The 20,302-nt window shown below is 41.0% G+C and overlaps 1 protein-coding gene across 3 annotated transcripts in view; it reads right to left on the bottom strand.

Annotated features, from left to right (window-relative positions):
* The window catches only part of gabbr1a (gamma-aminobutyric acid (GABA) B receptor, 1a), a 98,505-nt gene that overhangs the window by 47,100 nt on the left and 31,103 nt on the right, over nucleotides 1-20,302 (bottom strand). For all 3 annotated transcript variants that reach the window (XM_053887227.1, XM_053887228.1, XM_053887229.1), the window contains exons 8-11: nucleotides 13,475-13,609; nucleotides 6,472-6,642; nucleotides 690-791; nucleotides 189-254 (exon numbers count right to left, since the gene is read on the bottom strand). In XM_053887227.1, coding sequence (XP_053743202.1) covers nucleotides 189-254; nucleotides 690-791; nucleotides 6,472-6,642; nucleotides 13,475-13,609 — 474 coding nt within the window. The remainder of the gene's footprint in view (nucleotides 1-188; nucleotides 255-689; nucleotides 792-6,471; nucleotides 6,643-13,474; nucleotides 13,610-20,302) is intronic.

Raw genomic sequence — 20,302 nt, 5'->3', positions numbered from 1 at the left:
GGAAGGAGGCGGGCCAAAGAGAATGATAAATAAGCATGAGAAGAATTATTCCCTGAGATGAGTCGAGCATGTTGTATCGCTGCCAAGGAGGGAAACTCATTCTAACAGCTCATTAAAGAGCTTAGTTTCCGCTAACAGCCAGTCAAGTTTGGACCGTTGGGATTAATTGAGCAGAGAGAAGCACCAACCTCACAAAACACCTTCCTGGCTTCGGTCTCATAAAAGAGCCCCACGATGATCCTTGCATCTTGGCGCTGTAGAACACAGAGGAACAACTTCAGAAACATGGGTTGAAAATCAGGAAGCTTCTTGCCCCAAGTTGAATGGCTTCTTTTCTCTTTAGCAAAGCTTTTTCCAAGAACAATACTATCTTGTATCATAACTACATATGTATTACAATTTGCATGAAAGAGAGGCGTACTATAATAATTGTCTGTGCTACTTTTGTGTACTTTCACTGAATAAAGATGAACACAAGTCGAGTAGCGAAAATCAAAAGGTTACTTCAGCAATAGAGCTCCACAGTAGCACTTGGCGGGAACACATTTGTTATTGGTTCAGCAGTTGCTAATTGGCATGGAAATCACTCCCCACCTCAAATCGCCTCTATGCTAATACCACCATGTGCATCTGTGAGTCAAGGAGGGAAGAAGGCACCAACAGCTGAGGTGAATATTTAATCAAAGCACCTTAAGGTTCTTGACAGCGACAGCCGGGTCGGTGAGGAAACTCTGGCGAACGCTGATCTCAATCCCCGCCTCCTTCACCCTCTGTTCCAGATCATCTAGAGTCTGAAAAATGAAAGAAAAGGACACGGGGGCAAAAATCGAAAGGTTTAGAAGGGCAGAAAGAAACAGCTAGTAGTCAAGTAAAACACTGCCAGGCGAAAAAGAAAAAGTTTTTGAATAACATATAGTATTTGAGTAATAATTGATGGATCAGTAAAAAAAGTACCACATTTTTTGGACTACAAGTCTCTCCTGAGTACACTGGACTCTATGGGTGAAAATTATTTTAATAAAAAAGCGGCAACACCACGCAGATCTTCCTGCAAAGCCATTTGTATTCAACACTCCCCAGTTGAACTGACGTGGAACGGAATGTAGCCAAGACGCGAGCGGACTGAGAAACAAGGATCTATTGCACTGTCAACAGTAAAATTACTAGCTTTTAAATCATCAGTAAGTAAATAAACATCACCCATCTGTAGACATGGTAATGGTCCTGCCATTTTGTTAAATTTCTGTTACACTTGTGGCCTAGAGAACGACCTTTTCGATCAGTGGACGTAATGTAAAGTTTACTTCTTGGTCATATTGATCAATGTGAAATAAGATTTCAGGTTAAAAATTACATCTTTACCTGAGTATAGGTCACAAGGCTAGTAATAGTTTGGACAATACGATAATAGAGAAGAGGACAGAACTTTGTTTTAGGGTACTTTTTCCATGTCTAATACAGATGCCAACTTCTGCTCCCTTGACGGAGCAAACAAAACGGCTAATAAAGTTACAGAAGTTGTGCAAAATTGGGCGTCAATTCAAGATGTTTGACTGTGTTCACCTTCACCTGCCAACTGCCATAATCATGCTACAATCTTTCCACAGATTAAAGATGCTGTTACTCTTGGCTCCACTTGCTGAAGCCACCGGACACATGTTTGAGCTACATTTCCTAAACGTTCAGAGAAGAGGTTGCGCACCACTTCATAGGTGTCATCATGTCACAGACACCAACAGCAACTTAGCCACATTTTACGAAGTTACTGCTCAGGTTTATAAAGAACATGGATTATTATTCCCTGCTTTCCGATACCAAGCCATAATAGTGGCTCAGATCAAGGCTACTTTACAAATATGCTTGTTTTTTTTATACTTTAAGTAAGGGGATTGTCGTACAGTACAAATTCAAAATTCAGGCCATGGTCTGCAGCCTCCAAAAAAAAATGCCCTTGAAAGCAGAGCCAAAAAAGATTTCAGTCACACACCTTCGAGGATTTTCAATGTTCAGCATTGAGCATTTGATGGCCCATTCAGTCTGGAGAGAAGGTGGTGTATGTTTGAGGGATAGAAAGGCTGCCGTCGTTGAAATAGAAACATGAACAGGAACGGAGTCAAAGAGCCGCTAAACTAACCTGATGATTACCATCCATCACAACAGCAAGATTCATCTGGTTGTCTCGGAGGGACATGTGGTCGGATCAATACGGCCATCACAATAATAAATGACATCAAAGGGACACAATCAATCACACGCTTTGATAATGCACTTCTTCACTTGCTTGCTGAGATGCACGAATGTAAATTCAAAAAGTGGTTCTCCTGCTGTGTCAGAAATTATTGACTGTATTACACCAGAGCACACTATTTCTATGGTTGAAGGGCTGTCTTTTTAACTAAAGTCTCAGACGGATCATCCATAATAAACCAGCTAATACTCACCCTGTTACACATAACTATTGTGAAACATCACGTAATGCTGCTAAACTATTGTTCACTGCAGAACCACAAAGGAAATTCAAGTAACAAACAAGTGAAGAAGGAACCCAATAGTGTTGGGGAAATAAGACTGGTCAGCGCAACACCTCATTACCATCCCCTGCAACAGCCAGCGCCAGTTTCATCAATGGCTGTTGTCTGGGGGAGACATTTGGTGTGTTCAATACACTCATTAAAACAATCCATCAAATCCAAGACGTTCCATCAATCACTGCGTGCCACTGTGTTTAATAATTAAGCGTTTGCTAAGTGATGACCACAGTTAGTGACTGGGGGGAAAAAGACATTACAACATGAATGCTTCCTGGTCAAGTTGTGCTGCAATGTAAGAGAAAGTACTAAAATAAGTGGAGCCATTAGAAAAATGTCAGATCTATTAAATGAAAAATGAGCAAACATTAGATTAAAAAAAGCCTGCAAACTACCAATTAAAAAAACAATCATGAAGATTAAGCCTCATGTCTGAGAAAGGGATCATGACAGCTCAATTCCTGAACACTGGCTTGGAAGATGGGGCCAGAACGGAAAAGTCACTGGCCGAATAGATAGACGTTTACAGAGATGCCAATGCTTTATGCCTCCAGTAGAAGTGTCGTGTTCACAGCAAGGCAGACTGTGCTGTCACTTTTATTTTGGGGTTAAATTGGGTCTCTGTGAGACGGTGAGTGCACTGAGTTGTTTGTATCTCTGTGTCAGGAAATGATGTGCCGGTGTAGGTCAGAGGTTGTCTTCCAACAGATGACGCCACACATGCAGTGTTGGAAAACACATTTTCAGAGATCCTGAATATTTGTCTCAGTCTCAAATATTATTGTGAAATTGTGCATTTCTGGGTGTTATTTTTACAATAAAAACTAACAAGAGTAAATTCATGACAGTTTAAATACGCCAGTTCGGTATATTGTTGGTATCAAAATCAAAACAGAGACTGTTCAGACCAACACATCATAAATAAATACTATCTGATCACCTACATGGACATACGTGTCTTTATTCATGCATGTCTCTGAAGACACTGGTTTTCCTCAAAAAATCGTAGCTACAATTTTGTCTTATTTGTATTTTCCTTTTTGTCTATTGTGTGACCTAGATTCCAGACAATAGTCTTTCAAAAAGCAAGGACCTCCGAGTCAAGGTTCTTCCTCACGTTTTAGAAACTTAGGGGTGAAATCTTTTTCAACATGAAATGCTTCCTCACCATCTGCTGAGCAGGATGCCTTTTAAGGTCAGTAAGGTTTGAAGGAGAACCATGAAAATGTGTAATGTGCTCTGGCATCCATTCATCTCCCACCCAAACTCCGACACATCTCTGCCATTTATCATCGCCACATATGTTGATCGCTGATCCAATCCACGTCAAACAACCACGTTCTAAAACTGCACAGACGCAAGGCTTGGTCTAATAAAAACAATCCTGATTCAGAGTGTCAGTAGTTAGCAATGTCATTACTGAGAGTTTAAAACTATAACAAAAGTAGCAGAGGTGGAGACCAATTGTCCTGTCAATGTCATGGACACGGAGCGTACCATGCAAGTACACTACTGTCGTGTTTGAAAATGTTTCACAAGATATTAAATTCTCATCATGGCGATTGTTTCTGGCATAAATATTAGTATAGACACATACTCAAGAACCAGGCATAGTCTAGCTTAGAGCTTCAACAGTGGCCATGCATTAACATAAATGAGAGACAGAAAATGATGGGCCATATAATATTACAAAGTGACCTGGATGTGGCCCACGGGCCTTCAGTTAGACATGCTTGCTTTCATCTCAATTCCACATCACTTGAGTTGACTTCTAAAACACTTAAAGTACGATCATAATTTGGGGAGCAATGTTTTCGCTGGTTTCCTCTTTCACCATGAAAACAGAACATGTAAAAATGAAATTTACTTTTAAGACAATGAAAAGCATGAATTTTTACAGCTTCAACAGATGCATGCAGATAAAGTGTCTATTGGGGAAAGTAGCAGCAGTTAGGCATCGATACCATAGAAAGAAAGAGTAGCGTTGCTTGGAAACAGTCCTGATATTGATCAAATTGAAAGATTATGGGCTTATATATACACTTCTGATGACATAAAGCAACCCAGCAGCACTTTATGGCCTCAGTAGCTTTTCTATTCATCATCTGTATGAGTGATGTTTGAGCCATTGATTTATTTCACCTCTGAGCAGCAGGATTTTAGTCGTGCAGTTTCACAGAAATGAAGTCACGACATTGTACATGCAGCCTTCACATTGTTTTGGACCTCATCTGAAGTTCTTCATGGAGTATACCTGTATAGAGAATGAGGCTAAGCTAGTTTTTGTCAGCAGGTTTGCAACAGAGCACTTTTTTTGAATTTATGCAGCCAATGAGAAGCACAAGACAACAGTTTTCTTTTCTCCTCTGCTGCCTTGCTGTCACTTCCAATAGCTTCAGTGGCTCTTCCACACACACACACACAGCTACATTTAACGGTTTATTGCTTCATTCATAACCACTCCAATGTGAGTGACATTTTTCATTATGTGGCCTCTTTCAGATATATAAACGGCTGTAAATTATTGAGCAGGAGTGATTTCATGACATCACGTTAGAAGAGGAATATTTTCTCGGTGGAAATCTTGCAGATTTAATTTACAATGTGTTGTCCCACCAGGCTGCTAATTAGGCTGACAAGACAGTGCGCAGACAAAATATGCGGACCAACGTTTAAGTGTGAGAAGTTCCATCGTTTTTAACAGCCTTCTTTTTTTTCCCGTTTGTTGTGCAAGATGTGAGGGAGTACACAAACGGAAGAAAGGCTGCTGCGTTTGTACGATCACACCACGTTTGTCAAGAGGAAACACACAGCGTGGGCCTTGGTGCTGAATTGTACACAATATACAAAGAACTGAGGCCCTGACATATGCTGACCCACATAGTGTATAGCGTGTGGAAGTGAGTTTGATTTGGCACTGAGTAATGCAGGAGTGCCACATCCATTCGGGGATTTGTCGGGGTTGGATAGTGTTGCTATGCTAATGGCTACAATAAAGAAACTCTGATCACTTACAGTTGGTTAAAATGGTAGTGAAAAATGAATCTATGCATTAAAGAGATATAAATTAAAACATTTGACCAATGAAAATGATTCATGTTATTTTGGATTCAACTTCCTGTGTCCACAGATTCTGCAGTCATAGCACCTGCTCATCATCACTTCCAGTGTAACGTGCCATATGGACTTTACTCCTATGCTGGTAACTTGGCGTCTCATTGGTCTACTTTTTGTGTAGCATTTATCCGTGAGCTAGTTCTGACTGCTGTGCGTTTGCTCTTTATTTCTCTTCTGTGTGAGTGTTCTGACCTCCACGTTCGACCTCCAGTCGAATGTGAAAACTATATTATAGTAAACAGGTCAGATTGTCGTATGCAAACAATACTGTAACTAATCAATACATGTTAAACATTCAGAAGACTGAAGTTTAAAAATGATATATATATATATATATATATATATATATATATATATATATATATATATATTAGTGTTTTTTAAACTAACTTATAATTATATTATAAAAATAGTGTTCAAATTTGTTACAAAAATGTAATATATATATAATTTTATTTATATATAAAATATATATTTTGAATTATATATACATAATATAGGATGTTTAATTATAATTTTATATACAAATAATTTTATATTACACATAAAATTATATATACAATTTTTCAAAACCTGCTTTTTTGTAACTAACTGTACACTTCTTTTGATATTGTGAAGACAGATGTTGATTAACATGTGTGTGTGCGTGTGTGTGTATGTTCGATCCAAGCCACACAATCAGCCGCACAACTTAATCAATAAAGCAGGAAAACAAGCGATCATGATCAATCATGTCACTGGCTTCACCTGACAATAAGCAGATGAACCGGCTGCGGATAAAACAAATGTGTTGGCTTTAATTAAAGAGAGGCCGATCCGTACTGACCGAGGTGAAGACTTCAGTCGTCTGCTGAATGGTGGCGATGCGGGTCCACTTCCATTTCTGGAAGAGCTGCACACGGGTGGGATTGTGGAGAGTGGCCGACGGATGAGTGCGGAAGAAAGTGGGGAATCGCTGGCGGTTGGACAAAGCCGGTGAGCTGGAGCCGTAAGAAAGCTGCGGAACAATTGAGACATGTCAGGAGGGAAGTGTTTAAAATCCTGAAGCAGACCAAAAGTTTGTGATGGACAGAAGCGGAGCATGATATTTTGTGAAATAAATACTTCTAAAGGTCCTCCCAGGCATCAGTTGTAAATAGACTTCAATCGAAATGTATTCAAATTTGGACTCTCTTCTCTCTACTCGGTACATTGTGTTCTTTGATGGTTCAAAACAACAGGCAGAGAGAAAGGCCAGCTAAAAGACCCAAGAGACCACGACTGCGCCCACTGTCTAGTTTCGCTCCGCCACTGCCCCTTTATATTCCCTTGACAGACGTGCTGTCAGTTTTAAAACATTTTCAGAGAACTTATGAAACCCGTGATTTGGAAAATGGTCCAATTAATACGACTGCACACAGCACCCCTTGTCATTTGTTTTCATTTCTACAATATAATTGGAATTTCCAGGCATGTATCCAGGAGAAAATAAACTGTGATGTGGGCAGAATGCTGATGTTAGTAAAGCTGCAAGGTAGAAAGAAGAGTGCTGGTCTAATCCAACAGTGATAACTTGGGGTACAATTTCCAGGCAGGTATCCTTTCAAATGAGAAAGCTGGCATTTAGGAAACCATTATGGAGACCTACAGCCTTCTCTGGAGCCCTCGCCTCAGCCCCATTGCCTATATATATTTATATCCAGGCAGTGGGGCTGAGGCGGCGCAGGGAGGTTCACCACGGAGAGTGAGAGGCTCTTGATAGATGTCAAATGTCATGCAGAATGTGGACTTTGCTTCACTAACACATCCCAGGGTGAGCGCAGGAGGACGCAGGCATCAATAAAAAAGGCAGGGAAGATGTATGAGATGTGACAGCTCTCAGGCTTGTCAGTAAAACAAATCCTTGCACATCCAGAGAGCCCTAACTGGCACAGGCCTAATGATGAAGCAGAAGACACAAGCCAGTAGTGACCTGATTGGAAGAGCTACTTCGCTCAAACTGCCTGATGTATTGCAGTGTTGACTTAATCCGACATGTGGAAATGTTTTTGTTGTGTGTGTGTCTGAGTAAAATGTCAGCTCCATCTGTTATTAACTTTGTATTGCTTCACAAACATTTGTGTATGTACAGTAAAACCCCTGTTCAGAACATCTTGTAACATGGATTCTCAGTCGTCCGTGTTTCGCTCTTATCTGTCAAAGACCCACCTGCTCTGTTTCCCAAATGGACCTTTCAAGCCCGTCATTCAAGCCCGCTAATCCACCTCTGTTGCATAACCGCTGTCATCTTTTTAACATTTTTATTTTGCGGAGTTAATTCAGAAGCGTTCCAGAGGATCATTTTAATAACAGAACACGACAGTTCAGCAAGTGGAGCCTGTGCGTGACACATATCACATTTAGCCACTGAATGATGAAGACATTTTTAAAAAGTTAAGAAAAAAACAGACAAATATTTGAATATATAAGTCCAATTTAGCTACACTAAGACAAAAAGAATGTCATCACATAAAATATATGACATTGATATGACCAGAATCCTGAATATTTTTTAAAGAGTTAAAAAATATGATTAACTCAAGGTTTCCACTACATGTAAATGGCACCGCCACCACTTGAATGAGCGCTGCCATGCCTTCAGAGTAATAATCTCTTTGTTAAATATGACATCTCATGTGATCTAACACATTAAAACGAAGGGGAAAACATGGTAGTGGACATGATTATGGTGTGTTTTTAACGGAGAAATCCCAAAAGAAACATAACTAAATGACAGGAGTAGGTTTGCTACCTGTGGAACTGAAATTGTGCATCTAGCCGGACATATAAAGAGAAAGGCTGAGAGATGACAGCTGCTGCTGAACAGTGATTTAGTTCTCAGGATTAAAAACTAGTGTTTTTATTGTCGCTTACTCCCCTAGCTGCCTCTCAGCAACTGAGCAAACTTTAGCAGCTGAGCTGCTAAAGCTGAGCTGCTAGCTTCAGCAGCTGAGCTAACTTTAGCAGCTGAGCTAGCTTCAGTAGCCGAGCTAACTTTAGCAGCTGAGCTGCTAGCTTCAGCAGCTGAGCTAACTTTAGCTGCTGAGCTGCTAAAGCTGAGCTGCTAGCTTCAGCAGCTGAGCTAACTTTAGCAGCTGAGCTAGCTTCAGTAGCCGAGCTAACTTTAGCAGCTGAGCTGCTAGTTTCAGCAGCTGAGCTAACTTTAGCTGCCGAGCTGCTAAAGCTGAGCTGCTAAAGCTGAGCTGCTAGCATAAGCAGCTGAGCTAACTTTAGCAGCTGAGCTAGCATCAGCATTTCAGCTAACTTCAGCAGCTGAGCTAACTTTAGCCTCTCTTGTGTTTTAAAGTAGTGACTGCAGTGAAAGAATACAATCAATGTATGATAACTCTATATCCTGTTACACAAGAGCAAATTCTATCTATTCTAATTCTATCTATAGATAACTGTTATCTCGGGCTAAAAAAAATAAAGTCATGCATGTCACATCCAAAAAAAATAAACACATGCATGTCACTTCCAGGGCTCCGTATCAGTCTAAAAAAAACAGGAGTGTAATTCCAAAGTTAGTCTACAGAGAGACTTTGATAGAGAACTTGCGTAAGAACAAAGACGCGATGACAGCCACATGAAGAGAAAAAAGTGGCCCAAATGTGGAAACAAAATGATGCACGAGGATTAAAACAACAACCAAGGAGCCATGTCGTGCCTGAATGGTCTATTACCTTTGCCAAGTACTGTATAATCTGGCCACTTTATGCTTTATTTCCAGATATAAATCTAATAGCAATGATGTCAAGGATGAAAAGTGAATGTGACTCATCGGGGAATAGCCATTCTAATTCCTCTTCTCTGTGATATGCAGTAGTCATACAGTTCTGCACCGATGAACAAGTATTAGTATAATGTATGAGGTTTCACAATGAGGTTATAGTTATGAAAGCAGCATAGACAGGAGAAAAAAGTGGCCGCGACAGAAGCAGGCCAAGTGCAGCAGCAGACTGCAACAGATGAAGCTCCACATGAAGTTTCTGCAAAGCAGCAACCATATCTATATATTCACTATCCCTCTGTCTCAGGGAGCCTGGTTGTTGCAGATCCATGTTGGCTTACTGGGCGGAAAAAAAAGATTTCAGTTATCACTGTGGCACTGGAAGCTGATCTAGATCCCTGTTGTGATTAGAGTCCAGAACTGGATCTTGCCTGGTCGCCCCGGTTCTGCGATGAGGCTGCTTGACTTGCAAGGAGGCTCCTGCGGGCATGCAGGAATAATTGACTGTAGCGGATATGAGGTTGTGCCAGTGGTGGAGTGGAGTAAAGAGACACACATCCCTTTGTGTTGTTGTTGAGGGGAGGGGGGGGGATTCATTGCTCAACCGAGGCGGTGGGGATGAAGATAAGAGTTGGCAAAGAAGAGAGAGATATGACAAAAAAGCAGGAAGGAAAGCGAGAACGTTGTGGATGTGGAGCTGGCCGGCTCCAGGCAACAGCAGACACGGGAAACCAAGAGGCAAAAGTCAGAAACAGGAAGCGAGATTTAATGATGAGGGATGAAAAAAACAAAAAGAGAAGCAGATGCCAACCACCAGAGCTGATCCTTCTTGATGACTCAGCACAACGCTCCCAAGACAAAGCTACGCGGTAAAGCAATAAACAGACGATAAAAAACAGACTCAAAAATAAAATTGCATGTTTTGTTTTTCTTTTTAACGGAGCAATAGGTATGTTGCTAAGGACACTCTGAGACCGTAATGCACTTTGTTTGGCTGTCAATACAGTTTTGTGCAAGTGCCTTCCTTTAGCGATTAAAGGTGCATTGTGGAATCAATGAGGACACGCTATGTCAGGATAACACACCATATCTCCATCGACTCCGTTTCACCACTCAGGAAATCTATAGCACGGAAAGATCTTTTTTACCACTTTATTTTTTTTTAAATATTTGTGTGATTATGTTTGTTTAATACAAATGGATAAATGGATAAAAAGATTTCAAGTCTTGTCCTTTATAAACTTTTTTCTTAAAAAAAAACAAAAAAAACATCCTTTATTTTGGTTCATTTTTACATCTGTTTCCCTTTCCTCTGATATGAGTTCAGATTTTTCAGCGACGCCCGTTCAAATGAAAAAAGGGACCGGAGGACAATATTTTGCAAGCAAACATCAATATAACCCAGCTTAAAAAGCAGAATGGCTCTGTGTTTGCGGGACCAACGGAGATAATCCAATAGTAAACAACGCTGATTTCTGCAAGGAGAGGAAGCCACCAAAAAAAACATTTTACTGGATTGGAAATCATCTTCAGTAAAGTTGATTAAAATCTGATCCCTTCTGCGGCGTATTGGAATGAGACTCCCGCTTCTCTCCAACTCACGTGCAATTTGAGTCAATCTAATGGAGCACGGCTTTATGTCAGGCGGGTCGGGGAAGACAAGCTCGGCACAGAACGCCACCTACATTAGCTGATTAAAAACCAGCCCACATCAGCTGACGGGTCAACGGCATGCTTGGACTCAATTTCCATTTGGAGCGCCGTATTTAAACAGCCTACACCCCCCTGCTTCCTCTGTGTGCCGCATTACAACCTACCTCAACTCCAGCTCTGCTGGGAATATCCTTGACTCGAGCCAAACTGCCTGCATTTAATTTACTGGAAAGCAAAGAAAGAGTTCTCCTTTTAACTCAAAGACCTTGGCTGGCATCATTTTGTAGTCAAGCCATTGTTTTTTTCAGCAAGGTGCGAATATGAGGAACAATGCCTATTGTAGGCAAATCATTGATCTACATTGAACATGTTTTAAAGACAAATTATAGTGACCTCTTGGGTTACATCTTAGGACCTCTAGAGCAGGGGTGGGCAACTAAATTTCCTAAGGGTCCAGGTTACATATTGTGACTGTTGAGAGGGGCCGTCAAACCCAAAGAAAGAAATGTAAAAATAAAAATCAAGTGATGACATTATGTATGATTATGAAATTACACTTTAAAAATGCACATAGAATGTTGGTTTGTTGTGTTTTATTTAATTTAAACCACATTCCACTTAAAGATTCTCAATGTGTTTCATCCATTTCAAAATCTGTTTTTTAATTTCGATGTATTTTATGGGACAAGAAATACTCCTAAAATAACCAACGGAAAAGACGAACAATTATGAAAAGTAATCAATTAAGTAAAAGTGAAAGTTATTTTCAGTTGCATCATAATGAAAAAAAAAAACAATGCACACGAAAAAAATGACAGTTTTATAGTTTTACTCTGACTCCAGGAGGGCCACATAAATACATTCAAAGGGCCGCATTTGGCCCCTGGGCCGCACTTTGCCTAGGTGTGCTCTAGAGGCGCCAATTAATTAGATGATTCTTTTTAAAATGAGTCCCACCTCCAATTTTAAGTCTTGACACATTGTCATGAACCTTTTTGTTGACCTCCCTTCCTAGTTTCACTGTATTACAATAGTTAACATCTGAGCTAAGGCTTAGTGCCACAACTAGGGGTGTAAGAAAATGCGGATACGCATCTTGATATCTGATATATTGTATCGCTATTTTTGCAGAAATATTACAGGAAACCTGTCAGTTAACAGCCCTAGCCACAACCCTTAAAACAAATTCACAATTTTTCAGATTTATTTTGGGGTTAAAATGTGGTTGCAGAGCGACATTTTTTTTCTCAGCAGCTGCGGTTCCATGGGCACTTTTTCCTCATTCTGAACGTATTCTGATCAGCGATTAAATCTTCCTGTTTTTCATGACGCAAAACCTTACTATCCAATTCAGATGTGCTTGCTCATGCAGAATGCATTTCATTGGAAGTGAACTACTCTGACAAGTGTGGTACCGTAAATCCCAGCGTAATAGCACAGAAGGAGAGACTCTCTCGCCACGCCACTTTAATAAACCGGCATCCGTTATCTAGCAACATTCTCACAAAGAACATCACATTGCTACATTTTTCTGTATCTGTAGTTTGTGTATTACATTTGCGTCGCATTATTTTGACTTACACATTCCCCCACTGTTGAGGTTTTGTTGTGCAGATGCATCAACAGCAGCTGCAGCTGTGCATAGGACTCATGTTTATATCAGCCCAGTCAAGAAGGGGCAATCAGATCGGTTGTGCACATCGATGCAGACTCGATCAACAACTGACCAACTAAACCACCCCAATCGATTCGAACAAAATGTCATTCACAACCAGCTGAATTCGCCCATTTCTTTCAGAAGGATGTGTTTCCATGCAGCATTTTCATTCTTTTCAGGCATTTATTTCAATTAAAGTGGTCCGTATAAACGCAGCAATTGATATGCCGCTGCCAGAAGCCCTGGATGTGAAACGAAAAATTGCAATAGGCAGCTCATTGATGGGAATCTGCTCAGCAAAGCAGCGGCCAGGACACTGAACATGGTGCACTTATTGTTCCGGACCCAAAAGGTCAAATTTTTTTAAAACCTATAGAGAACAAAAGCTCAAGACGTCATGGAAAATATTTGATGTTCAAATTCACGAAACGAGAACTGCAATAGACTCATTTATAGTCATCAAAAACCGCGCATGCATTTTGGGAATGGAAGTAGCTCTTATTCCAGCTTCATAGACGTGTACATAACTAAAGGTATTCAACATTAAATGACTGTCAATTGTCAGAGCCGGTATTCTAACCGTCGACTCAAGTTCTACCGAAATCCTAAGGAATCCTGACAATAATTCCGTCCACTCCCAGACAGTGTGAGTTTTTGCAAAAAAAAAAAAAAATGCTGGACAACCATAAACAAAACCTATTTATATGTCAAAACTGTATGGCAAAGGGCTACAGCCACACGACTTGAAGAAATGGAACAGCAGAGACCTACCACAATGAGATTCCACATGCGAGCAGCCTCTGCCACTAGAGTGGAGACACCGCTGCAGCCGGGCATCAGGACGATCTTGATGGGTTCAGTGTAGAGAAGGTCATAAAGCAACTTGGTGGCTTCTCCCGGGTCGCACTGGAAAGACAATGAGAAAGTGTTTAATGGTTCCTCTGGAAAACAGATGAATGGGGGGGAGGGTCGCTGATAAGGAAGATAAATGAATTGAGGCTGCGGAGAAAGTGAAAAAGTTTGGAGGCAGAATTGAAAAAAATAAGGAGGAATGATACCGCAATGGAAATTGAAGAGACAAATAAGTTTTGGTTTGTGGGAGATAAAGGTGATGGTGAAGTCAAAACAGAAAAGTGGAGATAACAAAAATAAATGACGGGAAGATTGCCAATAGCACAGCTGTGAATGAGAAGCGAAATAAGAGCCACAAAATGAAAACTATGGAAGACGGTAAACAAGGTTGAATGATTGTACTTTATGCTGCGGGATCGTCTAGCAAGGACTGAAGAAAGTGGAAGTAAAAGGAACCGATCCACTCAGAGTCAATGTTAGAAGCCAAAAGAGGAACGCTACTAACAACCACAACTGCAGCCATCACAAACCATTAGAGCCCAAGAGTAAAGTAATTTGGCATATGTCCACTGCGGCCAGCGATGCGGCCATGCTCCATCACGATTCTGCCACGCGGATTAAACGCAAACCATCTCCAATGAAACTGACCTGACAACAATGCAGACCTAACACAGCGACATAAAAAGAAACCACACTCAGACAATCATGCAGAAAGATCTCACGAGAGCAGAGACCACGGCTTCTCCCTAATCGTGGTGTTTGTCTCAATAGCACTGTTGTCTCTGAGGCGGCACTGTGATTTGGTGAAGTGGCAATCACCAGTGAAGATGGAGGAATATCTGAAATAGCAAGGTTTATTGGGTGACTGATGCGTCTCCTATTAAGTTGAGATGCATGGGAATAACAGAGGTGTCATGTCAGAATGCTTGGGCTGGAGATTCAAGCTGCGCTCCACACCTGGCGCCTGGTTTCGAGACGGGCAAAATAAAGGCGAAAAAATAAAAATAAAGATAATGTTCTCAGACATTAGATCAACTTCATGTACTGATGAATACCTGGTCAAACCTCATACTTGAAAAGCCGATCTATTCAAACAGAACTACTGGCACCTTTATTTAGAGGCGCCAACCTTTTAAAGAAATTGATTCCAGGCTGTTACAGCTGTGTTCTTGCCCTCTAACTCATGACCCAGGATTTATGACCGCAGACAAAGTTATGAACAATAATGGATTGGCTCCACTTTGCTGTCTGGCTCGGCTTCGTTTCATTACAAGCATGCTCACTAACATTCCCGCTGCTCCAATTTTCCAAATCAGCTCATGCTCCGTCGTCCCTCCCCAGCACTCACTTCCTGCTCGGAATCATTTATAAGGTTTTGTTGAGTCCAACTAAATCAAATCTGAAACACACTCTCATGCTTTCGAGCAACTACATTTACATCCTGTGAGATTATCACCCCCGATAAGGGGATTAGTAGCTGTATTAAATACACTTAAGTTAGCATGACGTTGAAATAAAAGGACCGAAATATGCCACTATTTGAAGAAAGCACAAAAGAAACCTTATCATTATTTTAGAGGTTTTCAAAGATAAAGCAGAGTTTCAAATAATCTGTGGCCCACGAGAATTAAAAATAGACAATTGCAGCAAAGTCTGTCATGTTCCGTTATTCTTGTTTGTTGTTAGTCGGCAGCACTGTCTCCGGGTACATTCACAGACTGTTATTAAACACAGAGAATTTATGACGTGGATCCTTGTATCATGTATTTAACATCACACCATCGTGATAGACATGAATATAGGATATGTTATACATGCGACAAGAATGTATATGAAAGACAATGTGACTGTCTCCCTGCAATCACAATTTTCTGTCATATTTAAAAAAGAAGACATTTCAGTGTTTTTCATTCAATAGTTGCATAGACTATTATTTTAATAATTTGAAACAGGGTCCTCTACGACCAGTATCCGAATAAATCTACCAAATGGACGACATGAAATGGTAGAAAACCCTGTTGAAGAGGTGCATTTTTAACTTCCAACATTCATTCACAGACGGAAACTTCCTTTTTCCTGCTTTTTTGGAAACGTCTGAAGGAATTCATAATTCCAATGACCTTTTGAACGGTAAACCCAGCAAAATCAAAATCAATGTGCACTTTAGGTGACCTGGTTCCCACTTAGGAGTAGCAGTAGTAGAAATTAACTTCAATCCCACATCAAATATATGATAGCAACTCTTTCATCTCAACTTGATCTGAAGGACTGAAAAGGATCAGAGAGAAGAACAGTGTTAAAATGTCTGCCTCTTTTATTATGTAGATCTTTTCCCAGACAGATTGTCGGTGTTAGTTGTTTATCAATGAAGTCTATTTCCAAAGTCCTGTGAGTGAACTTAAGTCCAGATGGATACAGTAAGAGCCGCAATGCTGCCCAAATCGTAAATCTTTTTGACAGAATCATTACACTTCTTTGTTCTTTGGTAATACCATCATGCCACCTTCTTGTAACTGAACTTTCAGCTTTGCAGGGAAGATAATTCATTTCTCTGCCTTCATTTCCAGGGACTTCTTTCTCATTACCATTTGCTTCTTTCGGTCTTTATTGACCTTTTGTGGATAATCATGGTCAAAAGTAATCCTGATCTGATCAATGACGGTGACATTTCCAGCCTCCTACAATTCCCTGATAACCTTGAATTTCATCGCTTTGTGCTGGAGTTTCGCCCAGGGCGAGTCTAAAATAAGTTTCTCTTTATATCCCACCTTGCCCTTGACTAGGTTCTCAGTAAAGAGCCTGAGACCATCAGCGTCCAAGTCTTCTACTACGGAATATATCATGTTCATGGCTCTTACTTTGGCTTGTGGTGATCCTCTCCACATACCCATGAGATGAGAGTTCTCCTGTTTCAGTTCTTTTGCTTTGTCTTTCAGTGATAAGATCTCCACTGAGCATATTTTCTTTTTTTTTAAATCCTCCCTTTGACCTTTATCTGACAGTTCAGCCATCTTTACCGGACTATTCTCGGCTCGTATTGGTATTTCCTCAGTATCTCGCCATTGTCGCTGACTCCCCTCAAACTTGTTTCTTCCACTGGTTACATCCAGGTCAGTGTCAGACACTGGTCTGGATCTTTTTTTTTTAGCTTTCCGGTATAATTACGATGTGATTTTCAGATCTTTTCGAGTTTCAAGCAAACTGTCTTCCCCGTTTTTTGAAAACAGTTGTGTCATTTGTTTTGTCAATACTCTCGGTTATCGTTCAGGAGCTAGGCTTTGGGACTGTGCTGTCTGGTGCTTTGGTGCTGCTCTAGTTCTGGTGTGTATTTCAAGCACGCCACATGGAATGACGTGGTAGGACAATCTGGTACCCGGGACTTGGTTTTGACAAATGTGCTTTAGAAGGTTGCAGGAGACCTGAGTTCCAGAAGAAAGCCAACCACGAGAAGAACATAGCAGCTCGACATAGAAAGGGCCCAGTTTCTCACCACTGACCCTTTAATGTTACATGTACTTCCAGAACATGAAATAAGCAGCCTGACCAATGTCATTCCTAAAGCGTAGTTGTTTTCGCAGTAATAACGTCCAGCATACTTTCAGTCATTAAAAGCATTGAACTTTATATTTCAGGCTTTTACAAAGGCTGTAAACCTGCAAGGTCTCACATAATCACTGCACTGTGTAAACAGCTTTGGAACCCGACAGGGAAAGCAGCGTCAGAAAATTGATGCGATGTAGCCATCAGCAACCTTGGCCAATGCATGGTTGACAGGCTGCGGCTTTTTTCCAATCAATTAGCACATCAGCTGACTATACAGGCCGCTACCTGGCGTTCTGGCACTCATGCGGCGGTTGAATGCGTACACAAATTAGATCTATTGCCGATAGATCTTAAGGATGTCGAATCAAGGGAAGAAATGATTTAAATGCTGGTTGACTAAAAGCGCTTCTGAGCACCGCCTTTGCTGAGGGGGGTTTATGTTCCCGGTGCCGGTGACTGTGTGTCGGCTGCATGCTGAGAGGAAGCTTGTTAGCTTTCTGCAGCTACTACGCTCCAAGCGCAGACGCAGGAGCAATAATTCATCCACTGCTGCACTAATTGTCCCTGACTTATTCAATCAAGCCATTGTTACCACCCGTACACCTCAGCTTTTAAGAGCTTATTTTCAATAATTAAAATTGTAATTATTAAGTAAAGAGCACGACCTTGCGGAGCTCTCATGAGTTCGCTCCGCGTGAAGTTAATTCGACTTGCTTTTCTGCAGCAGGTTCTGATGCAGCCTGCGACGGGGTTTGAACACCTGCAGCTCGACTTAAGAGTCTCATTTTCACATGTGTGTTGTTATTTATTTATTGGCTGGATGAGGAGTTGACGACCATATCTGAGGGAACGACTGGAAATTGATTTAAAAAGCGATGCGCTTTGAGACGCAGCGGCACGGTAAAACCAACTCAATATTGTTGGTGCTTCCTTATTCAAGCGATCGAACACAACATTGACTAATTAATGACTTATGAGGATGATTCCCACGATACTACCACAGGGTTCTCGCCACAGCTTCAGCTATAGCAAGAGTAGGGGACCCCTAGGCTAGCATTATGACCAGCTGATATCTTCTACTTGGCACTCGAAAAGTTGCTAATAATGTTTATGGAAGTGAATTGCGTAATAGTGACACCTACCTAAAACGTACAGCTTTTAACAGCATAAATAAAAGTGGAGAAAATACCTCTACAGTCAAAACAAAAATGCTACACACTTTGCTTGATCTACCAATGCAATATGAAGAAGACACATTGTACAGAAATATACCAAAAATACCAGTATTTCTTGAAATTCTTATACAAATATTTTCAAGACATTAAAAGAGCTTTAGTTTGATATAAAAACTTGAATATAGCCACCATCGTGGTTTATTGTGCCATTGTGTATATATATATATATATATATATATATAGTATTTTTTGGACAGTGGGAGTAGAACAAATAAACTCCACACAGAAAGAATTTAAGTTTTCCCCGCACCCTCGATTGATAGATGCATCACCCATGCCTTTGTCATATATTTGTATGACAGACTGAGAGCGGTTCATTAAGGGGAGTACCTACACTTACTGTAAAGCTCCGCACTTGAAACAAATCCTTTCTATTATTTGAGGATATTCCTGGGCTGCATAGTCCCTCTGCCTCAAAGGTAATGCAACTCATCCCAGAGACATAAACCATTGAACCCTCTTGAAAACAATAAAGTGGATCACATATTTATAGCCGTCCAACTACAGCTGTGAATCTGAGTCCAAGCTTCAACAGTTGGACCTCCTCTCTTCTTCTTTGCTTGGCTGAGTAATGTGATATATTGGATTAATTCCTTGCAATAAATTGGCGCATCTCTTCTTCTCTAGAGAAACAGTGAAATGACATGCAAAGTTCATCTGCTGTGGCAACATCATCAGAGACAGCAGTATGGATAGCTGAGGTTCAGATGTGGATGGCTTGCTCGAGTGGAAAGAATGCTGAATTACAATGAATTTATTGAGCCAATGCATTCTGAGGCACTCTTTCTACAGTGTGTAGGACTAAGACTGAGATATAAGGACCATTCCAGCAGCCTCTATCTGTCCAACAAAAGTATCACCGCCATTAGACAGTTTGCAACAAGGGTAGCATTCAAATCCACTGCCTGTCTTGAGCACTAAATGTTTATCATTCAGGGTTTAGTGAGATTGAAAAGTGTAGCTTGAGCCATCCATTTTTAACCATGTAGCTATGTTTGCTCTGCATGGATCCCCAAGACGTTTCTGTTCAGGGGCTCTTACAATAAAAGTAAGAGGAAGGAAGCATTTTCAATCTTCATGTTCGTGCAGACACTAAGTGGTGCCTTAATAAAAGCAAAATCAGTCTTACAAATATCATATATCAATGGTGAAAACAGGCTGACAGGTACGCCATAAAGGCTGAAGTGCGCCGGCTATTCTTGGAGGTCTTTCTTTTTACAGCCCTCTAGGGTCACCAACATTTCCACTTCTCATTTCTCTCTCAGGGGAGCGTCTGGATTCGTGGTCTGGAATGCCGTACACGTTCACAGGTTAGCGCGTCTGTGGGTTCACTGCCATAAGAGTGCGGAAGCGTGTTACAAACTCATATGTGAGCCATAAATCAGGTGATGTCCTTGGTGCTGATATTCCCTCATCCAATATCAATACCAAGGCTGGAAGACTTATAAACCCCTGAAATCAACCAAACACAGCGTGGAGGAGGGAAAATGAGACGGCTCCCTCGGTACAGAAGGACTGGAGAAGACACTGTCTTGTCATTATACACCATAATTGCCCTCCAGATTGAATAATTTCAATGACTGTGCAGAGGGCATGAGATAAGAGCCAAGGGAAGAGCTGCTGCGTTGGATCTTAAAGCGACATCTTGTAAAGTCTTCATAATTGCGTTGGACTCAAGGCTGGTTTTTCCAGGGCTGAACACTGGTTACGCCACGGCCGATGGGAAAATGTGGTATGGCTGCCAATTAAAAGCAAAACTGAGGAAGGCACCTCATTTCACCGTTCCTCCGTATCTCCTCCGACTCACTCCGTCACTGTTAATAATTCATCAAAGTTTGCAGTAGCTGCTTTGATATATCCATGGCAACGGCCTACGTGTAAAAGAGTGTGCCTGCATGTACTGCATGTGTGCACGTCAGCAGTGCTGTGTGGATCTCCGAGCGCTCTAAATAGTACGATACCATCGCCA

This window comes from Synchiropus splendidus, chromosome 15 (genome assembly GCF_027744825.2).
Source record: "Synchiropus splendidus isolate RoL2022-P1 chromosome 15, RoL_Sspl_1.0, whole genome shotgun sequence".
In the NCBI taxonomy this organism is placed as follows: Eukaryota; Metazoa; Chordata; class Actinopteri; order Syngnathiformes; family Callionymidae; genus Synchiropus; species Synchiropus splendidus.
This window is presented reverse-complemented; position numbering and strand designations above follow the sequence as displayed.